The sequence below is a fragment of the Sinocyclocheilus grahami genome, unplaced genomic scaffold (genome assembly GCF_001515645.1).
Source record: "Sinocyclocheilus grahami isolate Dianchi unplaced genomic scaffold, SAMN03320097.WGS_v1.1 scaffold679.1, whole genome shotgun sequence".
In the NCBI taxonomy this organism is placed as follows: domain Eukaryota; kingdom Metazoa; phylum Chordata; class Actinopteri; order Cypriniformes; family Cyprinidae; genus Sinocyclocheilus; species Sinocyclocheilus grahami.
Window position 1 is genome coordinate 796338 of NW_015505858.1, and position 21609 is coordinate 817946.

At 36.5% G+C, this 21609-nt stretch overlaps 2 protein-coding genes and 1 long non-coding RNA gene across 8 annotated transcripts in view; all 3 read right to left on the reverse strand.

Moving 5' to 3' along the window:
• LOC107559250 (transcription factor E4F1) overlaps nucleotides 1-4546 on the reverse strand; it is a 16529-nt gene extending 11983 nt beyond the window's left edge. Inside the window, exons 1-2 of the mRNA XM_016243001.1 lie at nucleotides 4345-4546; nucleotides 4079-4231 (exon numbers count right to left, since the gene is read on the reverse strand). Coding sequence (XP_016098487.1) covers nucleotides 4079-4231; nucleotides 4345-4444 — 253 coding nt within the window. The 5' untranslated portion in view covers nucleotides 4445-4546. The remainder of the gene's footprint in view (nucleotides 1-4078; nucleotides 4232-4344) is intronic.
• Nucleotides 4547-8608: 4062 nt separating this feature from the next.
• Nucleotides 8609-17304, reverse strand: LOC107559252 (hexosaminidase D-like). 4 transcript variants are annotated; one of them, XM_016243004.1, is made up of 14 exons: nucleotides 17290-17304; nucleotides 15308-15453; nucleotides 14922-15204; nucleotides 14722-14831; nucleotides 13170-13257; nucleotides 12803-12967; nucleotides 12471-12654; nucleotides 12015-12086; nucleotides 10949-11153; nucleotides 10688-10770; nucleotides 10507-10582; nucleotides 10335-10430; nucleotides 10107-10196; nucleotides 8609-9440 (listed from the first exon to the last, which is right to left on the reverse strand). In XM_016243004.1, the coding sequence occupies exons 2-14, from the start codon at nucleotides 15385-15387 to the stop codon at nucleotides 9242-9244; spliced, it is 1731 nt and encodes a 576-aa protein (XP_016098490.1). In that variant the 5' UTR covers nucleotides 15388-15453; nucleotides 17290-17304; the 3' UTR covers nucleotides 8609-9241. The 4 variants fall into 4 exon arrangements, with proteins under 4 accessions (XP_016098490.1, XP_016098489.1, XP_016098491.1 ...); XM_016243003.1 differs by lacking the exon at nucleotides 17290-17304 and adding an exon at nucleotides 16190-16302; XM_016243005.1 differs by lacking the exon at nucleotides 17290-17304 and adding an exon at nucleotides 16036-16302 and having other exon boundaries at nucleotides 14922-15198.
• Nucleotides 17305-19995: 2691 nt separating this feature from the next.
• LOC107559235 (uncharacterized) lies at nucleotides 19996-21082 on the reverse strand. Of its 3 annotated transcripts, none has more exons than XR_001605600.1 (4): nucleotides 21041-21082; nucleotides 20772-20890; nucleotides 20579-20693; nucleotides 19996-20098 (listed from the first exon to the last, which is right to left on the reverse strand). It is a non-coding gene; the product is annotated as an uncharacterized lncRNA (long non-coding RNA). The 3 variants fall into 3 exon arrangements; XR_001605601.1 differs by having other exon boundaries at nucleotides 19996-20101; XR_001605599.1 differs by lacking the exon at nucleotides 19996-20098 and having other exon boundaries at nucleotides 20541-20693.
• Nucleotides 21083-21609: the final 527 nt, after the last annotated feature.

Sequence of the window (21609 nt, forward strand, 5' to 3'; positions counted from 1 at the left end):
CAGCAGCGGCGACATTGGGCATCCTTGCCTGGTACCACGCGCTAATGTAAATTCAGGGGATTTAAGACCATTAGTAATAACTCGCTGTGGGGGAGGAGTAAAGAATCCTTATCCATTTAATAAAAACATCACCCAAGTTAAATTTAGAGAGCACAGAGAATAAATATGACCATTCGACCCTGTCGAATGCCTTTTCAGCGTCTAATGAGATGACTAACCCAGAATTTGTATGCTGATTTGAATACTGAATTATATTAAGAAGCCTTCTAACATTATGAGCTGAAGATCTGCCTTTAACAAAGCCAGTCTGGTCAGGATTAATTATTGTGGGGAGTATTGATTCAAGCCGGATAGCTAATATCTTCGCTAACATTTTTGTATCCACATTAAGCAAAGAAACAGGGCGATACGATCCGCACTCCTCAGGGCATTTGCCTTTTTTCAGAAAAACACAAATGTTGGCTTCTGTCATGGAGCCAGGAAGCCTATTAGAATCAAATGAATACTGTATCATTTCATGCATTAAGCTCGCTAACTCCATTTTAAATTTCTGAAAGAATTCCACAGTAAACCCATCGGGCCCTGGTGCTTTTCCTTTGGGGAGACTGTTAATACAATTCAAAATTTCGCTGAGTTCAATTGGTTTGTTTAACGTCTGTCTTTGCTCCTCAGTTAATTCCCGTAATTTAAGTTTGCAAGGAATTTATTCATATTATCACCTGACGAAAAGCCCGATTGCGACGTGTAAAGCCTATTATAAAATGCCCTAAAAATGTTGTTAATTGCTTTGTTATCGTGATGGCACCTGCCTTCTTTATCTTTGATACTGGATATGACCTGCGCCTGAGACCGGCTCCGCAATAAGTTTGCTAGATATTTGTTAGGTTTGTTTGTGAATTCGTACATCCGCTGTCTAGCAAAGAATACAGCTTTTTCAGCTTTATTAGTGAGAATTGTTTCGAGAGAGGTTTTTACGGTTTCTATCTCGGCCAGGAGTACATCTGAGGGGCGCGTATTATATTTTGTTTGTAAATCATGGAGGATCATTTCTAATTTTCTCTGGTTTGCCAGCTGTTTTTTTTTCTGGTTGGATACATAGGAGATAATTAATCCCCTAATGTAAGCTTTTGCAGTGTCCCAAAGCAAATTGGGGGACACGTCTGGGGTTTTATTGTCCATAAGCAATAGTTTAACTTGATCTTTAAGGAAAGATTCAAATTTTGGGTCATGAACGAGCCATGGTTTGAATTTCCAAGAAGCTGGGTAAAATATTTGGTTGGATAGGCCTAACCTGAGAAAAACGGGAGCGTGATCCAAGATTACAATATTCCCAATATTGCAATTTATTACATTTTGAAGTGAAGTTTTGGGAGAGAAAAAATAGTCTATTCTGCTTCCAGTTTTATGGACTCTAGAGAAAAATGTGTATTCTCTGTCTCTGGGATGAAGAGCTCGCCAAACATCTACCAGGCCAATTTCTTCACATGTCTCATACAGAGCTTGAGCTCTGTTGGAAGGCCTATCATTAGATGGTGGAGATTTATCTAGCTTTGGTAGCAGTGTACAGTTAAAATCACCAGCGATTATACTGTGTTCACATTGCCATTCAGCGAACTTAGAAAAAACCTGTGTAATTATTTCGTTAGATTGAATAGGGGGGATATAAACATTCATAAGGGTAATGGGTTGTTCAGCTAGTGTAGCTTTAAGCAGGATAAACCGTCCTGATTTATCGGAGTATGTGTTAATATCTGATAGTGGTATGCATTTGTTTACAAGAATGACAACTCCCCTACATTTACTGGTGAATGACGAGCCATATACTTGTCCCACCAAGTCTCTCTTTAATTTGACGTGCTCACTGTCTGTTAGGTGCGTCTCCTGCAGAAATGCAATATGAATTTGTTCTTTTTTTAAATAGTTTAGAATCTTTTTCCTTTTTACTGGATTTTAAATGCCCTTTACATTCCAGCTGCATTTGTTTAGTATTGATTTATTCATTACCATAACCAAGGAGTAATCTGTTTAAGTCTGATATACATGAAGGGTGTACCCATAAAAGTTGCATAAATGGTGATGCCATGTATAGTATTGAGGAGAAGGAAAGGAGAAAAAAAAGAAAAGAAAAGAAAAGAAAAGAAAAGAAAGGAAAAAAGAAATGTGTTGCCCTGTATGTCGAACGGAAACCAGAACTATTTACAATTAACAGCTTACAAACATATTTAAGAATAGACAAGGGAAGTCTGACGCTGGTCAGTTTCACATTTGAGAGCAATAGCGATCGCCATTCTGTCTCCTTGGAAACATTACATGACCGAAGCTTAGATATAACAAACAAAAAAAGCGCGGTATTCAAAAAGAGCACCGCAAGGTTAGAAACCGTTGATATGATTCTCGGCAGTCTGCTGCGGCAGCAGCCTTCTATATATTAACGTTGTATTAATTCAGTCTTTAAGTCATACCATCGTTATATTCTCCTTAATATTTTTTTCCCCTTAATCATCTACCCCCTCAAACTCAGAACAATAACATATTACAAATATTGCTTAGTTGTTGTGTCCCAGGAATTAAGTCGTTGAACTCCTTAAAATATGAACGAAACATCAGTAGAAGTATGTCACAAAAACATGTCACTCAGCCTCTCAGGGGCGATTTGTACCTGGCGAAGTGGTGGTTGCCGGTTCGGGCAGACCGTGCAGAAAAGACTCTGCCTCCGCCGGCTGTTTGAAGAATTTTTTGCCGCCGTTGTGCTGTTGGCCTATTCGAAGAGTCGCTGGGTATATCATGGCAAAGCGAATTCCTCGTTCACGGAGTCGTTTCTTCACATTTCCAAAGGCTTGTCTTTTCCTCATGATGGCCGCAGAGAAGTCTTCAAAGATAGAGATGTTATGGCGTTTGTAGACCAGCTGACTCGCGGTTCTCACTGCCTGCAGAATGCGTGCCTTGTCTTGAAAATTATGTAGTTTTACCATAAGCGCTCTCGGTCGTTCTCCTGATGTGGGAAGACGTGAAGGGACACGATGCGCACGCTCTATCTTTACCTGATGATTCTTGAAGTCGGTGTTAAGCAGATTGGGCAGCCAGGTCCTGAGGAACGAGACCGGGTTAGTCCCCTCCTCCCCTTCAGGTAGGCCAATTATTCGGATATTGCATCGCCTGCTCCTGTTTTCTAGGTCGTCTATCTTTTCCAGGGCCGCGTCGAGCTTTTTTTTCACTTCATTCAAATCCGCGTTATCTCTTGAGACCGTGTCTTCCACCGCCGATATACGTGTTTCAGCTTCAGTGACTCGGTTTTCCACCTGCTTGACATGTGTCGCTACCGCTGACAATTTCTCTAACACTGGATCAATTTTATTCTCCAAAACTTTCTCGACGCCCACCAGGACCTCTGTTGTTATTTTCTTCACCAGTGCGTCCATGTCAATCGGATTCATTAGTGCATCCGCCATTTTCGGAGAGGAGCGAGTGCTGATATTCGATAATTTTCTGCTACGAAGTTTGTGACTGGAATCAAGTTGTTTCTTTGGCATGCCTTGTAACTTCTATATTTAAGTTCTGCACTTTCAGAGATGATATTGAGTCTAGAGGGGGAGATTTTGAAGGCTTTGCCGGAGCTCGACGTCAACACTGCTACTCCATTAGATGCGTCACGTGACCCCCCTGTCCAAACTTTATACTGGTACTGTACTATAATACACACAAAGAATATCGGCCGATATATATCTGTCTTTTTTTTACTCCCTAATATCGGTATCGGCCCCAAAACAACCATATCGGTCGGGCTCTAGTCATAACTGATCTTCCCATGAAAACAACAGACTTCTGTCTGGTGACACATGCAAGACTTTATCAATCATTTAGTCCGCTTAAACCCTGCAAAGTCACGGTCATCCGCCCACATCTCAACATCCAATCAAACAAAATGATACACGGAACCCCCGTTTTCTTTTTCAATCATCCATTACACTCTTAAAAGAAGAGATCCATTGCTACTTCCCTTTCTTGAGACTTTAAGCTTGTAGCAATTTTTAAACAACACCCACCTATCACTGAAAAGCCAGGGTCACTATGAAAATACCTTTCCGAACTCCATCCTTGCAGACAAGTATCTCTTTACACTGACTGTAGTGAATCTTCTCAGTGCAAGGCGTAAGAGACTTCAGATGTCTGGTTAGAGCTCCGGACTCTCTGAACGCCAGGCCACACTGATTGCAGCGGTACGGACGCTCATCTGCCAAAGGAAATGATGTCAAAATACTGGGAAAGACTTGCATAAAAACTTACACAGACACTAAATAACTTTCACAACTCAGTAGAGTTCAATAGAAGGACACTAAGTTTTACCTGTGTGCCGACGATTGTGTCGGATCAATGAACCCTTGGTCCTAAAAGCAGTCTGGCATATTTCACACTTAAAGTCCTTCTGATCGGTGTGCGTGAACATGTGGGCTCTCAGAATATTTGTCTATAAATAGATCAAACTTAGAACTGGAGTGAGTTTTCCTTGCATATTCGCTAGGGATGTAACGATTAACCGCGAGCTGGTTGAAAATCGATTCAAATATGTGACGATTCAAATCGGTTGAGATGCTAAACAAATCGCGATTCATTTAGGGGTAAGAGCTTATATGAATGCATGTCTGAGGGGAACTTACTGTCTTTAGAAAAGTTTAGATGGTATTTTTTCTTTTCTTCTTGCCTCTTTATAATGCATATTAAAGGGATAGCTCACCCAAAAATGAAAATTTGATGTTTATCTGCTTACCCCCAGGGCATCCAAGATGTAGGTGGCTTTGTTTCTTCAGTAGAACACATTTGATTATTTTTAACTCCAGCCGTTGCAGTCTATCAGTCGTATAATGCATGGCAATGGTAACAAAATCTATGAGAGTAAAAAAAACATGCACAGACAAATCCAAATTAAACCCCGCGGCTCGTGACGACACATTGATGTCCTAAGACACGAAACGATCAGTTTGTTCCAGAAACCGAACAGTATTTATATAATTTTTTATCTCTAATACACCACTATGTCCAACTGTCTTTGGGCGCGTGCGCACGGCATCCGGTGCGTGAGGTGTGTACGCGCTCTGGCGTAGTTTACGCAAGCGTCGGAAGTGATCTCTCGCGCGTATACATCCCTCATTGTTTACACAGTCATTGTAGGTACGACGGCTAATCAAAATGGTACTTACTTGCGCTTATCCGGATTGTTCAAACCGACTTAAAACTAAAAGATTACGTTCTCTCGCGTGAACTCATTCGGGAGTGGTGACTTTCCACGTATTCCCAACTTCTGAGCCTGCTCGCCTGAAGTTATGGTTGATTGCTCTTCGGCTGGATATCAACACACCCATTAACGTAAACTACGCCAGAGCGCGTACACACCTCACGCACCGGGTGCCGTGCGCGCGCCCAAAGACAGTTGGACATAGTGGTGTATTAGAGGTAAAAAATGATATAAATACTGTTCGGTTTCTGGCACAAACCGATCATTTCGTGTCTTAGGACATCAATGTGTCGTCACGAGCCGCGGGGTTTAATTTGGATTTGTCTGTGCATGTTTTTTTTTGCTCTCATAGGTTTTGTTACCATTGCCATGCATTATACTACTGATAGACTGCAACGGTTGGAGTTAAAAATCATCATATGTGTTCTACTGAAGAAACAAAGTCACCTACATCTTGGATGCCCTGAGGGTAAGCAGATAAACATCACATTTTCATTTTTGGGTGAACTATCCCTTTAAAGTTCATAAGTGCAGCACTGCTTTGTTTACAGCACAAACCAAGGAAACGCTTTAAGCGCCACCTGCTGGCAGAGAGTGAATCTGCGTCTCATTCAGCTGTCTGCTGTTTCAGTTTCATGCAGATATTTGTATGAATAGTTTCACAAAACGGAAGTCAAACCATTCTGTTTTTGCTATGTTATCATACAACTACTATTATAGATTAATGAAATATTATAAATATACTATTTTCTATTCATCTTTTGGATTAGCTTTTCCTTTTATATTTTCTGTTTCCATTATGACTTTTTGTATTACTATAAATTATACTTATTAATAATAATCATTTCATTTATTACTAAATACGTAAAATGCCTTTTACAAAGACAAAGCAACTATCCATAAATATTTAAAAAGTAATTTCGGTCACAGTATGCTATTAAACTAAATATGTAATTTGAGGTGCAAACGACTTTGATGTGGAAACTGTGTTTCCAGAGAGTTAGCGTCTGCTAAATGACTAAATGTAAATGTAAAAGTAAAATGCACAAGGCCAAAAAGTGTCCATACGTGAATAAACACCTGTCATCTGAGAGGGAACACACAAATATTGCTCTCCCTTCAGTTTGACAGATCAGGCATACTGCAAAAGCATCCGCGTAACGCGAGACAAAATGAAACAAACTAATATTTACCAATCTAAAATAATCACATTTTCCCACAGTTTGTGGCATCAATTTTGCATCCAATATTTTAAGATAAAAAATAAATGCATAAAATATACATGTTAACATTTTAAAATGTTAAATATTATTATTTAATAAATTATAATGGTATCTAAATTAATGTTATCATACAACTACTATTATAGATTAATGAAATATTATAAATATACTATTTTCTATTCATCTTTTGGATTAGCTTTTCCTTTTATATTTTCTGTTTCCATTATGACTTTTTGTATTACTATAAATTATACTTATTAATAATAATCATTTCATTTATTACTAAATACGTAAAATGCCTTTTACAAAGACAAAGCAATTATCCATAAATATTTAAAAAGTCATTTCGGTCACAGTATGCTATTAAACTAAATATGTAATTTGAGGTGCAAACGACTTTGATGTGGAAACTGTGTTTCCAGAGAGTTAGCGTCTGCTAAATGACTAAATGTAAATGTAAAAGTTAAATGCACAGGGCCAAAAAGTGTCCATACGTGAATAAACACCTAAATCCTGCTGCCGTGCGGTTTTAACATCAGACAGTCTTGGTGTTGTGAGATACAGACCGATGCTAAGCACTAAGCAGCATTAGCAGCAGCCTAAACATGTTTGTCAAAAACAACACTGCGGCTAATGGAGACTCTGCTAGCGTGACTGAACGAGCCAAAGTCAGGCCCACACATTTAATCGTGTCCCAGCGCACTGTTTAGCGTCTACCTTCGTCTCCGAGTGTGGTTTGGATGGTGATGATGTTGCTATGCTCCGTTTGGTCGGTAACTGTTGATGCCGTATTATTATTTTCTTCAGTCATGTCGCTCCAGACCTCCGTCTCTGTCGCAACGCTTCAGCAGGGAAAACATGGCGGATTTACGACCTCGTAGCCATAACAACTAAAGGGCGGCGAGGGGAGGGAGAACGAGCACGTCCTAATAGAATCAAAATAAAGGCGCGCTCATCTTCTCCAGTCAAATCGGTTCTTTCGAACGGTTCGTTTCAAAGAGTCGGTTCAGCGATTGGCATCCATAATCTAAAAACACTATTTATAAGCAGTGCCGGGGGTAACGCATTACAAGTAACGCGAGTTACGTAATCAGATTACTTTTTTCAAGTAACTAGTAAAGTAACGCATTACTTTTTAATTTACAAGAGAATATCCCAGTTACTTTTTCAAATAAGTTACGCAAAAAACTTTCCATTGTATTGACTGACGGCTCTCCTGTCCCCATGCTGAGAGAAATCAGATGTTACTGTAGTTCTAAAATAAATATGAATATGCATTAATTCATCTCAATCACACACACACACAAACACAGATTCAGTATTCCTCAAAATGAATAAAAATAATGCAACTCCGAATATGACGCAAACCTGCAATAATTAAATGTTAAACAACACAAATATGCTTTATGTATTTAATCCCATTCTATTAACCAATGTCTTTGCTTCTGTTCTGTTCAATCATACTAATAAGCACAAATTACTCTAGACGAACATTTGTGTCTTTTTTTATTGCTGAAGTGTGTTGAAATGTCTTCTGCATTCTACTGTACGGACGTAAATTTACTTTCCCTTCAGCCTGAGGTTCATTCATTTCACTTTTGGTGTGAAAAGGCTTTTACATTTGCCAAAAATAGAACTTTTTTATTTTAAAAACAAACAAGCAAGCCCTGTCCAGATTTAAAAAGTAGCGCAAAAGTAACGTAACGCATTACTTTCCATTAAAAAGTAACTAAGTACCGTAATTAGTTACTTTTTAATGGAGTAACGCAATATTGTAATGCATTACTTTTAAAAGTAACTTTCCCCAACACTGTTTATAACGCATATTATTTTATTCTAGTTTTATGTTTTAAAGGTAATTTCACGTGTTCCAGAATTAGTTTGTGTAGCTATCTCTTTTAAAACGATGAGGGATCTTAACAGTTACAACAGTAAACGTACTAGAAATATTTACGACTTGATTATAGTTTTATCAAGCACAAATGAAACAGAGATGGTTTTAATAAAAATGAGTAGTTTGTAAATCTTGCAACGGCCGAACACGAATCGGACTGGTTTTGTGAACTGAACTAATGGAATGTAATACTGAAAGCATAGAAACCGTCAAAGATTTTGCAATAATAAACAGTGAAAACAGTACAAAATACATTCCCCAATTTTTTTAATTTTAGGTTGTAAACACACACACAAAGAAATTAAATCCAGCAAATTATGTTGCCTTATTGGCATTGTGATATAGGCTGTAAATGTAACATAAGCTCCATAACCAGCAGGTTTCCAGTTTGAATGTTTTCTGAGGTAAATGCTTCTACGGCTAATTTAGAACTATATGTGTAATAGTGATGAAACACTAAAGATACTTTATTCGAGGCTCTCAATTGTAACATGAGTCCACATTCTGCCTTTGTACAAAATTGCACAATATTTCTGCTCCTCAAACTGCACAAAATGTACAAAATACATTTTGCATGTCAAAGGCATGAAGTTTGGTCACGTTCCATCCCTAGACATTTACATTGAAAAAAATAAACATTAGCTGTACCAGTGTAACTGCAAAGGTAAATCATTTTCATAATTTTGAGTCAACTCAAATACAGATGAAATAAATGCATTGATAGTGAGTCCACTTCTTCAAGAAGTGCATACCCAGTGTAATGAGAGAACTTTTATGCAACTTTTCATAGTATTGTCATCACTTCCAGCAAAGCCTTCAGGAAACAAGCAAGATCCCTGAGGAAGTTTGAATGCCACATTTTGGAATGTCTTTCCTGTTGTCCGCTTGTCTGTTTCACCTCTTTTTTAAAGGATCAACCTTTGGCTGTCCATTGAGTTTAATGATTCGTTCTGCATCGACCACCATTCCATGAAGTCTTTCTATGTGTTCGTTGACGTTCTCCTCCAACCACTCCTCTAAAGTGTCTGGGTAGAAGATTGCCTCCATATTTTGCCGGAAAGTCAGTAAAAAGGAATCCCATTCATCCATCAATCTGACAAGAGGGAAAAAAGCTAAATATTAGGTTTATAATAATCACCTACACCTGCAAACATTCAATGTTTGGGCCTGTGTTATTTAAGCATCATTAATAAACTATTATAATTTGTATTTATCATTTATCATTTCTGTTCTCATGATAATTTCAGTTTGTTGTGTGTTTTTGTCATTTTTATTCGTTTTTTTAAATATGTCTACACAAGTTTAAGTTTTTTTCAGCACTTGACTTGAAGTAGTACTTAAACTTCAGCTAACATTTTATTTCAAGTAACAAAATAGTTCTAGTTATCAATCATTTTTTGAAAATTTCCATGACTTTTGCAAAACTTCTTGAGTCCATTAGTACTTAAACTTCAGCTAACATTTTATTTCAAGTAACAAAATAGTTCTAGTTATCAATCATTTTTGAAAATTTCCATGACTTTTGCAAGACTTCTTGAGTCCATTTTTTTGTAAATTCTGATACAGACTAATACATGAATGAATCTTTTAGACATTATTTATGAACCATTTCTGACAAATCAAAACAATTTGCTATGGCTCACTATGACTGTGGGAGCCCTGTATCCATATAATAACCAGTATGTTTAATGAGAAATATAAAAACGATATTTTTGCTAATAAATGCGTCAAATGATATGTGAGTGTTAAAAAGGCTTACTTTTTCAGTTCATCTTTGAAAAATGCAAGATTTCGAGGGTTTGCAAAGCTGCGTTTGCGATGATATGGACTGAATGATCCCTTGACATGGCTGCAAAACACAAGGCGAACAAAATGTTAGCACAAGCAACAAAATATTCAAGACAAAGAATTGAATGCTTATGCGCTGTGTGAATGTCATTTGAGCACGTGTTTATATGAAAGGTCACTCGGAAACAGAATCACTCACTAGCTTTGCATGATCTTTTGCACTGAACTCTCCAGGTTGTCGTTGATCTTCTTCACCATTTCATAAACATCTGAGCCAGGAAAGGATGCACCCTTACTGCAGAACGGTCAAGAGAGCATCCATTACATACGTCACAATCTATTCAAATAGATCTATATAAACAACTTCATACCACTCATTTTTGCTCAGCTCAATCTGACACTCAAGGAGGCGCTGCACCTCCTTCTGTGCCTCAGTATCAAATGAACCTAATGCAAACAAAACACTTTGTAGTACATCACATATCACGTTATTCTACTCATTTATAAAACAGCATGTTACATACTCAATCCCTCCAGGAATAAAACACTCACCGTATTTCAGCGTCTGAAGACAGACAGCCAGAGAAGGGATGGCCACAGGGAGAAGCTCACACAGCACAGTGTGATGCTCATACCTTTAACGCACATATGTTTTCATTAACATTAATTATTACTTGAGAAATAATAGTGTATAATCTATATATCCTAGTAATGCTCTAGGTTTGGAAGTTCCTTTACAGTTTGTATAATGGCATTGCATGTTTGATGGCACACAATATTTGAAGGAACAGTTCTGTAAAACTGCAGGCTTACCTCTGCCAGCCAGTCAGAGCAATGCCTTGGAATCTCACAGACTTGTACTGCGGCATGGATGTAATGACTTTCTGCCACTGTAGGTGGTTTTTTAAATGGTGATTGATTGGGGTCCATTTCTGGTCAATTCCAGAGGCTCCTTTGAAAGCGCTAGCAAACCACACACCCTTAAATCCAGCCTGCTCATACTTAGAGATATAGTTACCTACAAACAAAATGTAAATACAAAGTTTTTACATTATTACTAGTGCTGTCAAATGATTAATCGCGATACACGTACAGTATATATTTCGAAAATATTTACATGTATATATTTATATTCATATGTATATATATATTTAAAATATAAACAACTTATTCTTAAATATATACATGCATGTGTGTGTGTATTTATATATACATAATAAATATACACAGTACACACACATATATTATGTAAATAAAAACGTTTATTTTGGATGCGATTAATCGCGATTAATCATTTGACAGCACTAATTATTACTATATTTATACACAGATTTATATATTAAATATTTACAAATATTTAAATATTATTTTTAAATGTTTTTAAAAATTAAATATTTAATGTTTTTGTAATTTCTTTTGCGATACCTTTTTCAGGATTCTTTCATTAATAAAGTTCAAAGGAACATCATTTACCAATTTTTTTCAAAATTGTAAATATCTTTCCTGTTCATTTTTTTCCCTGTCACATTAATTTAATGCATCCCTGCTGAATAAAATTGTATTTTATTTCAAATTTATTTAATATAAAAAAAACTAAAATATATATTTAAAAAAAAAAAAAAGGTACTAAACTCCAAACCTTTGAACCGTTGTGTACATGTATAATCTGTCATATTGCCTATGAGTATACTGATAAGTAATGATATGCGTTACATTTTCAAACATTTAAAAAACATTTCAAATCATTTCAGAGATTCATTTTGAATATCTCCATAAAAGATTACAAAGAGAAACCTATTTCCTCAGAATAACTTGCACAGCTGATAAAGCTAATAAATAGGGTCAGTATTTTCATACGAGAACCAGAACAGGGTCTTACCGATCTCTTTCACATCCATGTTTGGGATGTACTTCCATATCATGGGCGATGCAAGGTCCTGCAAACCTGATTCTAAAATGTAAACACCCACATCAGTACCAAAAAGCACTACTGTGTTATTGCCATTGTATTTCTGAACGCTTGAAAGGTGCATCAAACAGCATTTTCCATTGTAAAAGTCTTTGTCCTGCCATGTCAAGTTACTTCTCACTGTATCTTAGTAACCCCCCTATTTTCATACTTCACAAGGTCACAAATACACCTGTGAATAGGACATCTATAATTTGTTGTTTTTGCAAGATGTTTCATCCACACCATTAGATGTCACTGTTAAGTCTAAAAATTAAAGCGCAACGCATCATAATATGCAAATACTGTACATTACAGTAAAAGTGTGTTTTACTGGTAATCTGGCAAACGTAAATTTACTGGCTTGAAGAAACGCTCTCAATATACCTTTGATTGTGTCCGAGTTAAGTTTACGAAACATGTCGTCCCACAAGATCAGCTTGATTCCTTCTTTCAGTTTGGTCATAAATCTCCCAACTGCGGTCACATGATTGAGGAACAGCTTTCCCATGTCTCCATTGTTGGTTTCCAACCAGCGCTTCGAATCTTTACTTTCGCCCAGGCCACGTACCTAAATGTATTTCATCCACATGAGCTTACATTTGAAAGGAATAGGTCACTCAAAAACGAAAACCAACTCATTGTGTCTTTGCCATTTTCTTTTTTTCCATGAAATACAACTATTTTCAATGATCTGTAGAGAATAAAGATCCACCGACCTCATCAGCACCAATGTGGAACCACTTTGCTTCTGGGTGCTTCTTCATAACCTGCGTTAACATGTCTTGAACAAGATCCATGCTTCCTTGGGCCTGAGGGTTCAGGCTATTGGGAAACGTTTGCACTTCTCTCAATTTGAAGTACTTCTCGTGTTTTAAGACAAACTGTGAAATGTGAACAGAAAGACTGGTACATGGTGTACAGTATGCTAATAAAGTAAAATCACAGCATTTGAATGATTTTTGCCTCCACATCAACATAACCACCGTGACTGGTTGCTCCTTCTACTGCTTTACTAAAGTATGTAGTGAGCACTTGTTTGAGATATCTACAATTTTTGTTAGAGTTAGCTTCTTCTGTACTTGCCTCCAAGTGTCCGAACACCTGCACCAGAGGAATCAGTTCAAGCTTGTGCCGTTTGGCCAGAGACTTCATTTCCTCTATATCTTCCGGACTTTCCCAGAAACAATAAAGATAAGCAAGTTAAAAATTTGTATAAAGAGAAATCAGCTTATGATCTCTGAATATAATACAGCAATTAGGGCTGCACGATAAATCGAAATGGAATCGAGATCGTGATTCGACAGAAAATGCGATTGTCATGTGTATCTTTCAATGAAGCACGGTTCTGTGATCAGCAGTAAATCTCCATCCAAAGGCCAGAGGGTGCTCTCGCGCTGAAACTCCAAATACGCCCCGCAGAAGAAACCTAGAAAATGCTGCAGCTGAATAAACAGAAGATTCAACTGCTTTCATTGATTTAACGTGACTAATAAACACACGACTACGGCAATATACGGTTTACAGAGCCGTAGTTCACAGAGAAGCTATGCAAACAGCTGTCATTATCACAAACGATTTCTTTGATTTCATAATCGTGCAATAAAATCATCTGCGATTTTTTTTTGTGTAACTTGTCAGTGAACTACGGCTCTGTGTAGTAAATGCTACTCCATCTGAAAGCACGTGATGATGATTTCCTGCTGATTACAGAACCGGCTTTACTAACAAAATGCACATGACAATCGCATTCGATTAATCGTGCAGCCCTAACAGCAATAGTTCACCTAAATGTCAATCTGTTCCTCATGTAAGTTACTGTAATTGGCTTCAGTGGACTGCTTCTAATTGACTATTTCTATGGTATTTATATTATGTTTTTTTTTTTTGATTCTCTTTGAAGCTTGACATATGTGCTAATGTTCTTCAGTAATTCAAATAAACCTGAAATAAAATCAAATGTAAATATTATAAGAAAACACTACACTTAAAAAAAAAAAAACTTGTATGAAAATTGAAAATGTTGCCTCAGCAACATTTAGTTGAAGTACTAAAATGACTCAAACTAAAACAGAAAACAAGTTAAAGCTAAATACAATTATTTAGAATAAACAAACAAACAAAATGACAAAACTACATTTTGATATGACAAAACTACTCATAAAAATGAAAACTCAAAATATTAACTTAAAATATTCAGAAGTACTATAATAATAATAATAATAATATACTTAAAAATTAAACGTTAAAATACAAAAAAAATTCTAATGAAATCATGCAACAGAACAGTTTAAGAAGAATATAATATAAAAACAGTCACATAATCACACAAATGCTACTCTGAAAAGGTGAGTTTGAAGAAAAGATTAAAAAACATATATGCCATTTATTATAGTAAATAGTTAAAATGAAGTATATAAACAATACTGGTGATTATTATTCACTGTCATTTTTTGGAAAAATGCTGCATTCAGTAAATGTTCTTCAAATATCTCCTTTTGCGTGCCGCAGAAATAACAGCATACAAGTGTAGAATGACATGAGGCTGAGTACATAAAGCCAGAATTTTTATTTGTGGGCAAACTGAGTCAAATTAAGCCAGGTTTAGATAATCAGGTGCTCAGAATCAGTCACTCACCTGTATGCAAAGCTTGATTTGAGAATGCTGAGTTCCCCCTCATAAGGGAACATGTCCTCATATTCCAGCAATATCCCACTAGCACCCAGAGTTGACAGTAGAGGGAATATCTACAAAAGAACACAAAGGCAAACTTTAAGAAAAGAAACTATTAATACATTCGACCACATGTCTGAAACACAATTTGCATACATTCCCACCTGTTCAAGGTATTTGACTTTGGGTGCGGCGCCTTTCAGATCTAAGTGCACAATTTTTAAAGGATCCATGGGTGTATCATCAGGAACTACTGGTTGTAACTCCTCTTGGTTTGACTGGATCGTCTCTTTTTCCTCTGGCTGAACCTCTGGGTTGTCTGCATGTTCTTTTTTGACAGGATCCTCCTCATTATGAACCAAATTCAGCTGTGGGATACGCTGCTTAGCCCAGAAATTAGCACCTTGTATGATTTGGTGGGTCTTGACACTCGTGTCTTTGCTTGAGCAATGAATAGAAGGTAAATAAAGTTTAATCACAAGCTTGTTTGGGACAGCGAAGCATGGTTTGCACGTGCACATGGAGACCCCACGAGAACTGCAAACCTCACCTGGGATTAAAGAAAATTTTCACCATGGCGACAATCACCAAGCAGCCCACGATCAACCTCATAAACTTCTGAATGTTCATGTCTGCTTCTGTGCAGGTGAATGCGATAAACCATAGAAATGAAGGCAGGTGTTGAACTCAGGTGACCTTCGAAACAAAATTTGCATTGAAAAGCAAGAGACGGAATGAAAAGCTTAAAAATCTTTACCTGTTTAAATGACAATGGAAAAGCCTCCACTTCTAAACACATCAGGGGCCAGTTGCATAAACTTAGCCTCTATATTAAGACCTACATTAAGTCCGACTAGCAGTTAGCCAGAAATCAGTCTCATTTTTGGATTCAACTTATAATCTATGCTTTTATGTAACTGAATTTTTAAAAAATTATGACCAGGCTTTGATGGCTATCTTATAAGACCAGTCTAAACCGTTCATGCAACTGGCCCAAGTTTATGAATTTAATAATAATAATAATAATTCATAATAATAATAATAACAATAAAACACTTTACAAATGCAAATGAAAACGTGGTCTTTAAAAAAAAATGTGGGAATGCATCAATAATCAAAGTAGATCAACAACATAACATGCATTTAATATATTTCCTCACAATTCGGCCTCTTTAGCATTAAAATATATATTTTCTCTTGCTCAAATAGCAGACATGACGCTTTATAAATGAATGCATGTTGTTATCACTTTAGAGAAACACCGAAATGTAAACTTACTCCGTTAAAGACCATTAATCCTTTAGATAAAAGACTTTATGTAGCATATAAGCAGACATGGATTTACTTCCGTGTGTAGTTTCTTGCTGCAGCAAGTGCATTTGTGTGGTTGAAAAACGCGACAGGTTCAACCCGTTTAACGTGACGTACTTACAAGAGGTTATTTGAATAATATGAACTGATAATTTGATGACAAATGGTCGGCAGACATCTTTCTGCACTTGACCGAGCGAGCACCTGAACGATAACAGCGTGACAGTGAAAGTAAGTGTGCGCGTCACATCGATGCTTTACGGCGCCTGGTGTCCAGTGCATCAAACACTGAGGGACCGTAACGTAACTAATAAATGCGCACACAAATAAAGCCAGTTGCTACAGCACATCATATGACTTCATTTGGTTTAAAAACAGATTACATTTGGATAGTTGTCATAACGTGTCAAGAAGTGCCAGCGGAGTCCTGTTGTGTTACACGATATATCTAATTTCAAACAGCTTTTTCTAATTCTCGTATAATTATTCATTTCACATGCAGTTTTTTACGTTTTCATAATTAAAGGACTACATATGCCTACTTACCATATGATATTTGCTTACTTTTCAAGACAAAACACATATAAAAATATATTTGACCAGTTATATTTTATATAGCAGGTCCAATGTCTAGTGAAAAAATTGCATTATCATGTTAATGTAAAAACTCTCTCTCTCTCTCTCTCTCTCTCTTTAGCTTCTTCTTTTTAAAATAAGGTGTCTTTAAATGTGAGTCTTATGTGAAAATACGTTATCTTAAAATGAGACACATTTAAATTTCTCTACCCTATCTTGTTAAATGCAAAAAAACTTGTTTTGCATTTAAAAACATGTTGAATCGATAACAGCAGTAACACATGTGACAAAATATAGTTGACCTGTAGTCATATTAGCCTAGTTCTTTAAGTCCCGCCCTTAACCTCTCACTGTTTGCTTTGATTGGACAGAGCCACTTTCAAGCGGCCTACGAGGATTGCAGTGGGTAGAAATAAAACACTTTACAAATGCAAATGAAAACGTGGTCTTTAAAAAAAAAAATGTGGGAATCCATCAATAATCAAAGAAGATAAACAACATAACATGCATTTAAAATATTTCCTCACAATCCGGCCTCTTTAGCATTAAAATATATATTTTCTCTTGCTCAAATAGCAGACATGACGCTTTATAAATGAATGCATGTTGTTATCACTTTAGAGAAACACCGAAATGTAAACTTACTCCGTTAAAGACCATTAATCCTTTAGATAAAAGACTTTATGTAGCATATAAGCAGACATGGATTTACTTCCGTGTGTAGTTTCTTGCTGCAGCAAGTGCATTTGTGTGGTTGAAAAACGCGACAGGTTCAACCCGTTTAACGTGACGTACTTACAAGAGGTTATTTGAATAATATGAACTGATAATTTGATGACAAATGGTCGGCAGACATCTTTCTGCACTTGACCGAGCGAGCACCTGAACGATAACAGCGTGACAATGAAAGTAAGTGTGCGCGTCACATCGACGCTTTACTGCGCCTGGTGTCCAGTGCATCAAACACTGAGGGACCGTAACGTAACTAATAAATGCGCACACAAATAAAGCCAGTTGCTACAGCACATCATATGACTTCATTTGGTTTAAAAACAGATTACATTTGGATAGTTGTCATAACGTGTCAAGAAGTGCCAGCGGAGTCCTGTTGTGTTACACGATATATCTAATTTCAAACAGCTTTTTCTAATTCTCGTATAATTATTCATTTCACATGCAGTTTTTTACGTTTTCATAATTAAAGGACTACATATGCCTACTTACCATATGATATTTGCTTACTTTTCAAGACAAAACACATATAAAAATATATTTGACCAGTTATATTTTATATAGCAGGTCCAATGTCTAGTGAAAAAATTGCATTATCATGTTAATGTAAAAACTCTCTCTCTCTCTCTCTCTCTCTCTCTCTTTAGCTTCTTCTTTTTAAAATAAGGTGTCTTTAAATGTGAGTCTTATGTGAAAATACGTTATCTTAAAATGAGACACATTTAAATTTCTCTACCCTATCTTGTTAAATGCAAAAAAACTTCGAAATGGAAAAACTTCGATGTTGAATCGATAACAGCAGTCTTCTTTTTAAAATAAGGTGTCTTTAAATGTGAGTCTTATGTGAAAATACGTTATCTTAAAATGAGACACATTTAAATTTCTCTACCCTATCTTGTTAAATGCAAAAAAACTTGTTTTGCATTTAAAAACATGTTGAATCGATAACAGCAGTAACACATGTGACAAAATATAGTTGACCTGTAGTCATATTAGCCTAGTTCTTTAAGTCCCGCCCTTAACCTCTCACTGTTTGCTTTGATTGGACAGAGCCACTTTCAAGCGGCCTACGAGGATTGCAGTGGGTAGAACAGATTAAAAGGGTCATATGATGCTGCTAAAAAAAACGTTATTTTGTGTATTTGGTGTAATGAAATGTGTTTATTAAGGTACCTCTGGGAAGGAATGAGATCAAATCAGTAATTAATAGGGAAATAATAAGAATATGGCAACAAAGATGGGAAAATAGCAGCACAGGTAGGTGGTATTATAATATTGTAAAATTAGTATTGGAAAAAAGAACAGTTTTATGGAAGACACAGAAAGGAAGAAGTAATGATTTCTAGATTAAGGATGGGTCACACAGGACTAAATTCAACACTTGCATTAATGGGGAAGCATGAAAATGGTATGTGTGATGAATGTGATGTTTTTGAAACAGTAGAGCATGTGCTTTTTAAATGTAGTAAATATAAAGATCAGCGTAAGTCTTTTTAGCAATATAAGGAACAGGCCAGTGAGTGTCGTGCACCTTCTGGGAAAGGGTTTGAGTGATAGTCAGATGTTTAAGGTGGTTTTAACATTTTTAGAGCTCACAGGATTAGACCACAGGATTTAGTGTTTGAGGATGAGGACCATCTCGGAGGTTGAGGAGCACAGTGTGGAAGCTGGAGGAGCTGAACACACAGAGCCAGCTGAAGCTTGGGCTCTGATCCTCTGGGGGATTTTTGGTAATTTGTAATAAGTAAATACACTGATTTGCAATATTTATATAATATACAGACTTCAGCATGTTTTATGAGTATGTAGTTACAGCAATGTTGTTTTTAAAACATAAAAAATCGCTAATATTTGAGGATTAGTGTGATCAAGCATTACCTGCCTATGCAGTATATGCATATACATATTTTAGGCTAACATAGCCTTGTTTACGTCGTTTATTGTGATTTCACTAATCCCATTGTAAAGGCCTAAGTATTCTAATGAGTAATGTCATCTTTGACTTTCAGATAGGACGGGAGACCAACACTTCAGAGGTGATTGTCAGCTCACACCACAGTGGGTCAGTCGACAGCATGATTGTATGTGGACAGCATGTGTTGTCTTAGAAAATTAATTGGAAGAAAATAACAAGAAAAATTTACATTTTATTAAGTGAATAATAATGTTTACAATTCTAATGCCACCACGAATTTATTAGTATATACATATACATAATATACTGTATTAATTAAAAAAATGAATGTTCAATAAAAAAAACATCTGATTATATATATATATATATATATAATGTGTTTATGAGTATATATATAAAAAAAATGTATCAATGGAATATATATATATATATACACAGACACAAATACATATGTTCATGTAAAAATTAATATTCCATTAACAAACATTATACACACAAATACATAATTAAAAAAAAAAATTCAATTAAAAACATCTGTGTGTGTGTATATATATATATACATACACACACACACACACACAAATAATTAAAAAGATGAATATATTCAATTAAAAAAAATCTGATTGTGTGTTTTGACTTTTGCTATGCACATACTTATAGCACTGCATTTATAAATACATTTCTAATAAAATGAATTGTCTGTTTCCTTTTCTCCACGATGTCCTTGTATAGTCTCCACCATGGTTTGCTGTGCTGCATGGGGATGCTCCAATCCTTCTGAGAAAGGAGTGCGAATGTATGGCTTCCCTGCTGACACAGAGAGGAGGAAAAAATGGTTGGCTCAAGTCAGCAGGAGCAATATAAAAATAAAACAAAGTTACAACAGCAACAAAACTTATGAGGTAAACTTAAGAGTATTTGCACTTTTCCACAAAAACCACATACCTTTTTAAACCATGTTTTTCATGCTTGTTTAATGAACCATAAACAAGTCCTTAAAGGGGTCATATGATGCTTTTTTAAAGATCATTATTTTGTGTATTTGGTGTAACAGAATGTTGACATGCTTTAATGTTCAAAAAACACATTTTTCAAATACTGTACATTATTGTAGGTCCTCTATGCCCCGCCTCTCTCAAACGCTTCGTTTTCTACAAAGTCCCTCCTTCCGACAAGCGCAGTCTGCTCTGATTGGCCAGCTGACCCAGTGCATTGTGATTGGCCGAACACCGCAAGCACACTGAGATAACAGAGCTGTGTGTAGGAAGTAAACTCAAATAAACTCACTCTGCAGGCCCATTTTGAGGCAGACCAGTTTGTCAGGAACAAAAAGGTCAAGACAAGACTGAGAGCAGGTGCTGGAAGCTACCAGGAAGACGACAGTAGCTTTTTGGCAGACTTCCTGGACACTGTGGAGCAAAATATCACTCCATCAGTCAGAGTGGAAGAGCTGATTGCAGTAAACAGAAAAGCACCTGACCTCACAAAAACTGAGAAATGTATCCTCTTCCAGCACCCAGCCAACATATCTGACCCTCCACCTGTAACATCATTGGTCATCACCACTCCTGACCTGTACCATCCTCTTCCTGCAGCACTCTTGACATGCAACATCAGTAATATAATTCATTACAATTATTATTTTTCTAATATACATTGCATATTCTGTTTAGCATGGCTTCTTATATAATATGGCAGTAGAATACACATTTAGCATGGTACCTTATTGCTGGCTTGATAGAAACATACCTTGTTATGTTTTCAATTTCACCATGGTCCCTTCAGCACTGCTTCAACCCTTATGCTCCATCACATACAGTGGGTATGGAAAGTATTCAGACCCCCTTAAATTTTTCACTCTTTGTTATATTGCAGCCATTTGCTAAAATCCTTTAAGTTAATTTTTTTTCCTCATTAATGTACACACAGCACCTCATATTGACAGAAAAACACAGAATTGTTGACATTTTTGCAGATTTATTAAAAAAGAAAAACTGAAATATCACATGGTCATAAGTATTCAGACCCTTTGCTGTGACACTCATATATTTAACTCAGGTGCTGTCCATTTCTTCTGATCATCCTTGAGATGGTTCTACACCTTCATTTGAGTCCAGCTGTGTTTGATTATACTGATTGGACTTGATTAGGAAAGCCACACACCTGTCTATATAAGACCTTACAGCTCACAGTGCATGTCAGAGCAAATGAGAATCATGAGGTCAAAAGAACTGCCTGAAGAGCTCAGAGACAGAATTGTGGCAAAGCACAGATCTGGCCAAGGTTACAAAAAAAAATTCTACTGCACTTAAGGTTCC

What these genes read in the sequence shown, in the direction of transcription:
- LOC107559252 (XM_016243004.1), bottom strand. Translation starts at nt 15,387, where the DNA reads ATGAACATTCAGAAGTTTATGAGGTTGATCGTGGGCTGCTTGGTGATT. An exon ending in AGGTGTTCGGACACTTGGAG is followed by an intron (nt 12,968 to 13,169) that starts GCAAGTACAGAA and finishes CACATTTCACAG; the next exon opens with TTTGTCTTAAAACACGAGAA. An exon ending in CATGGATGTGAAAGAGATCG is followed by an intron (nt 11,154 to 12,014) that starts GTAAGACCCTGT and finishes TTTTGTTTGTAG; the next exon opens with GTAACTATATCTCTAAGTAT.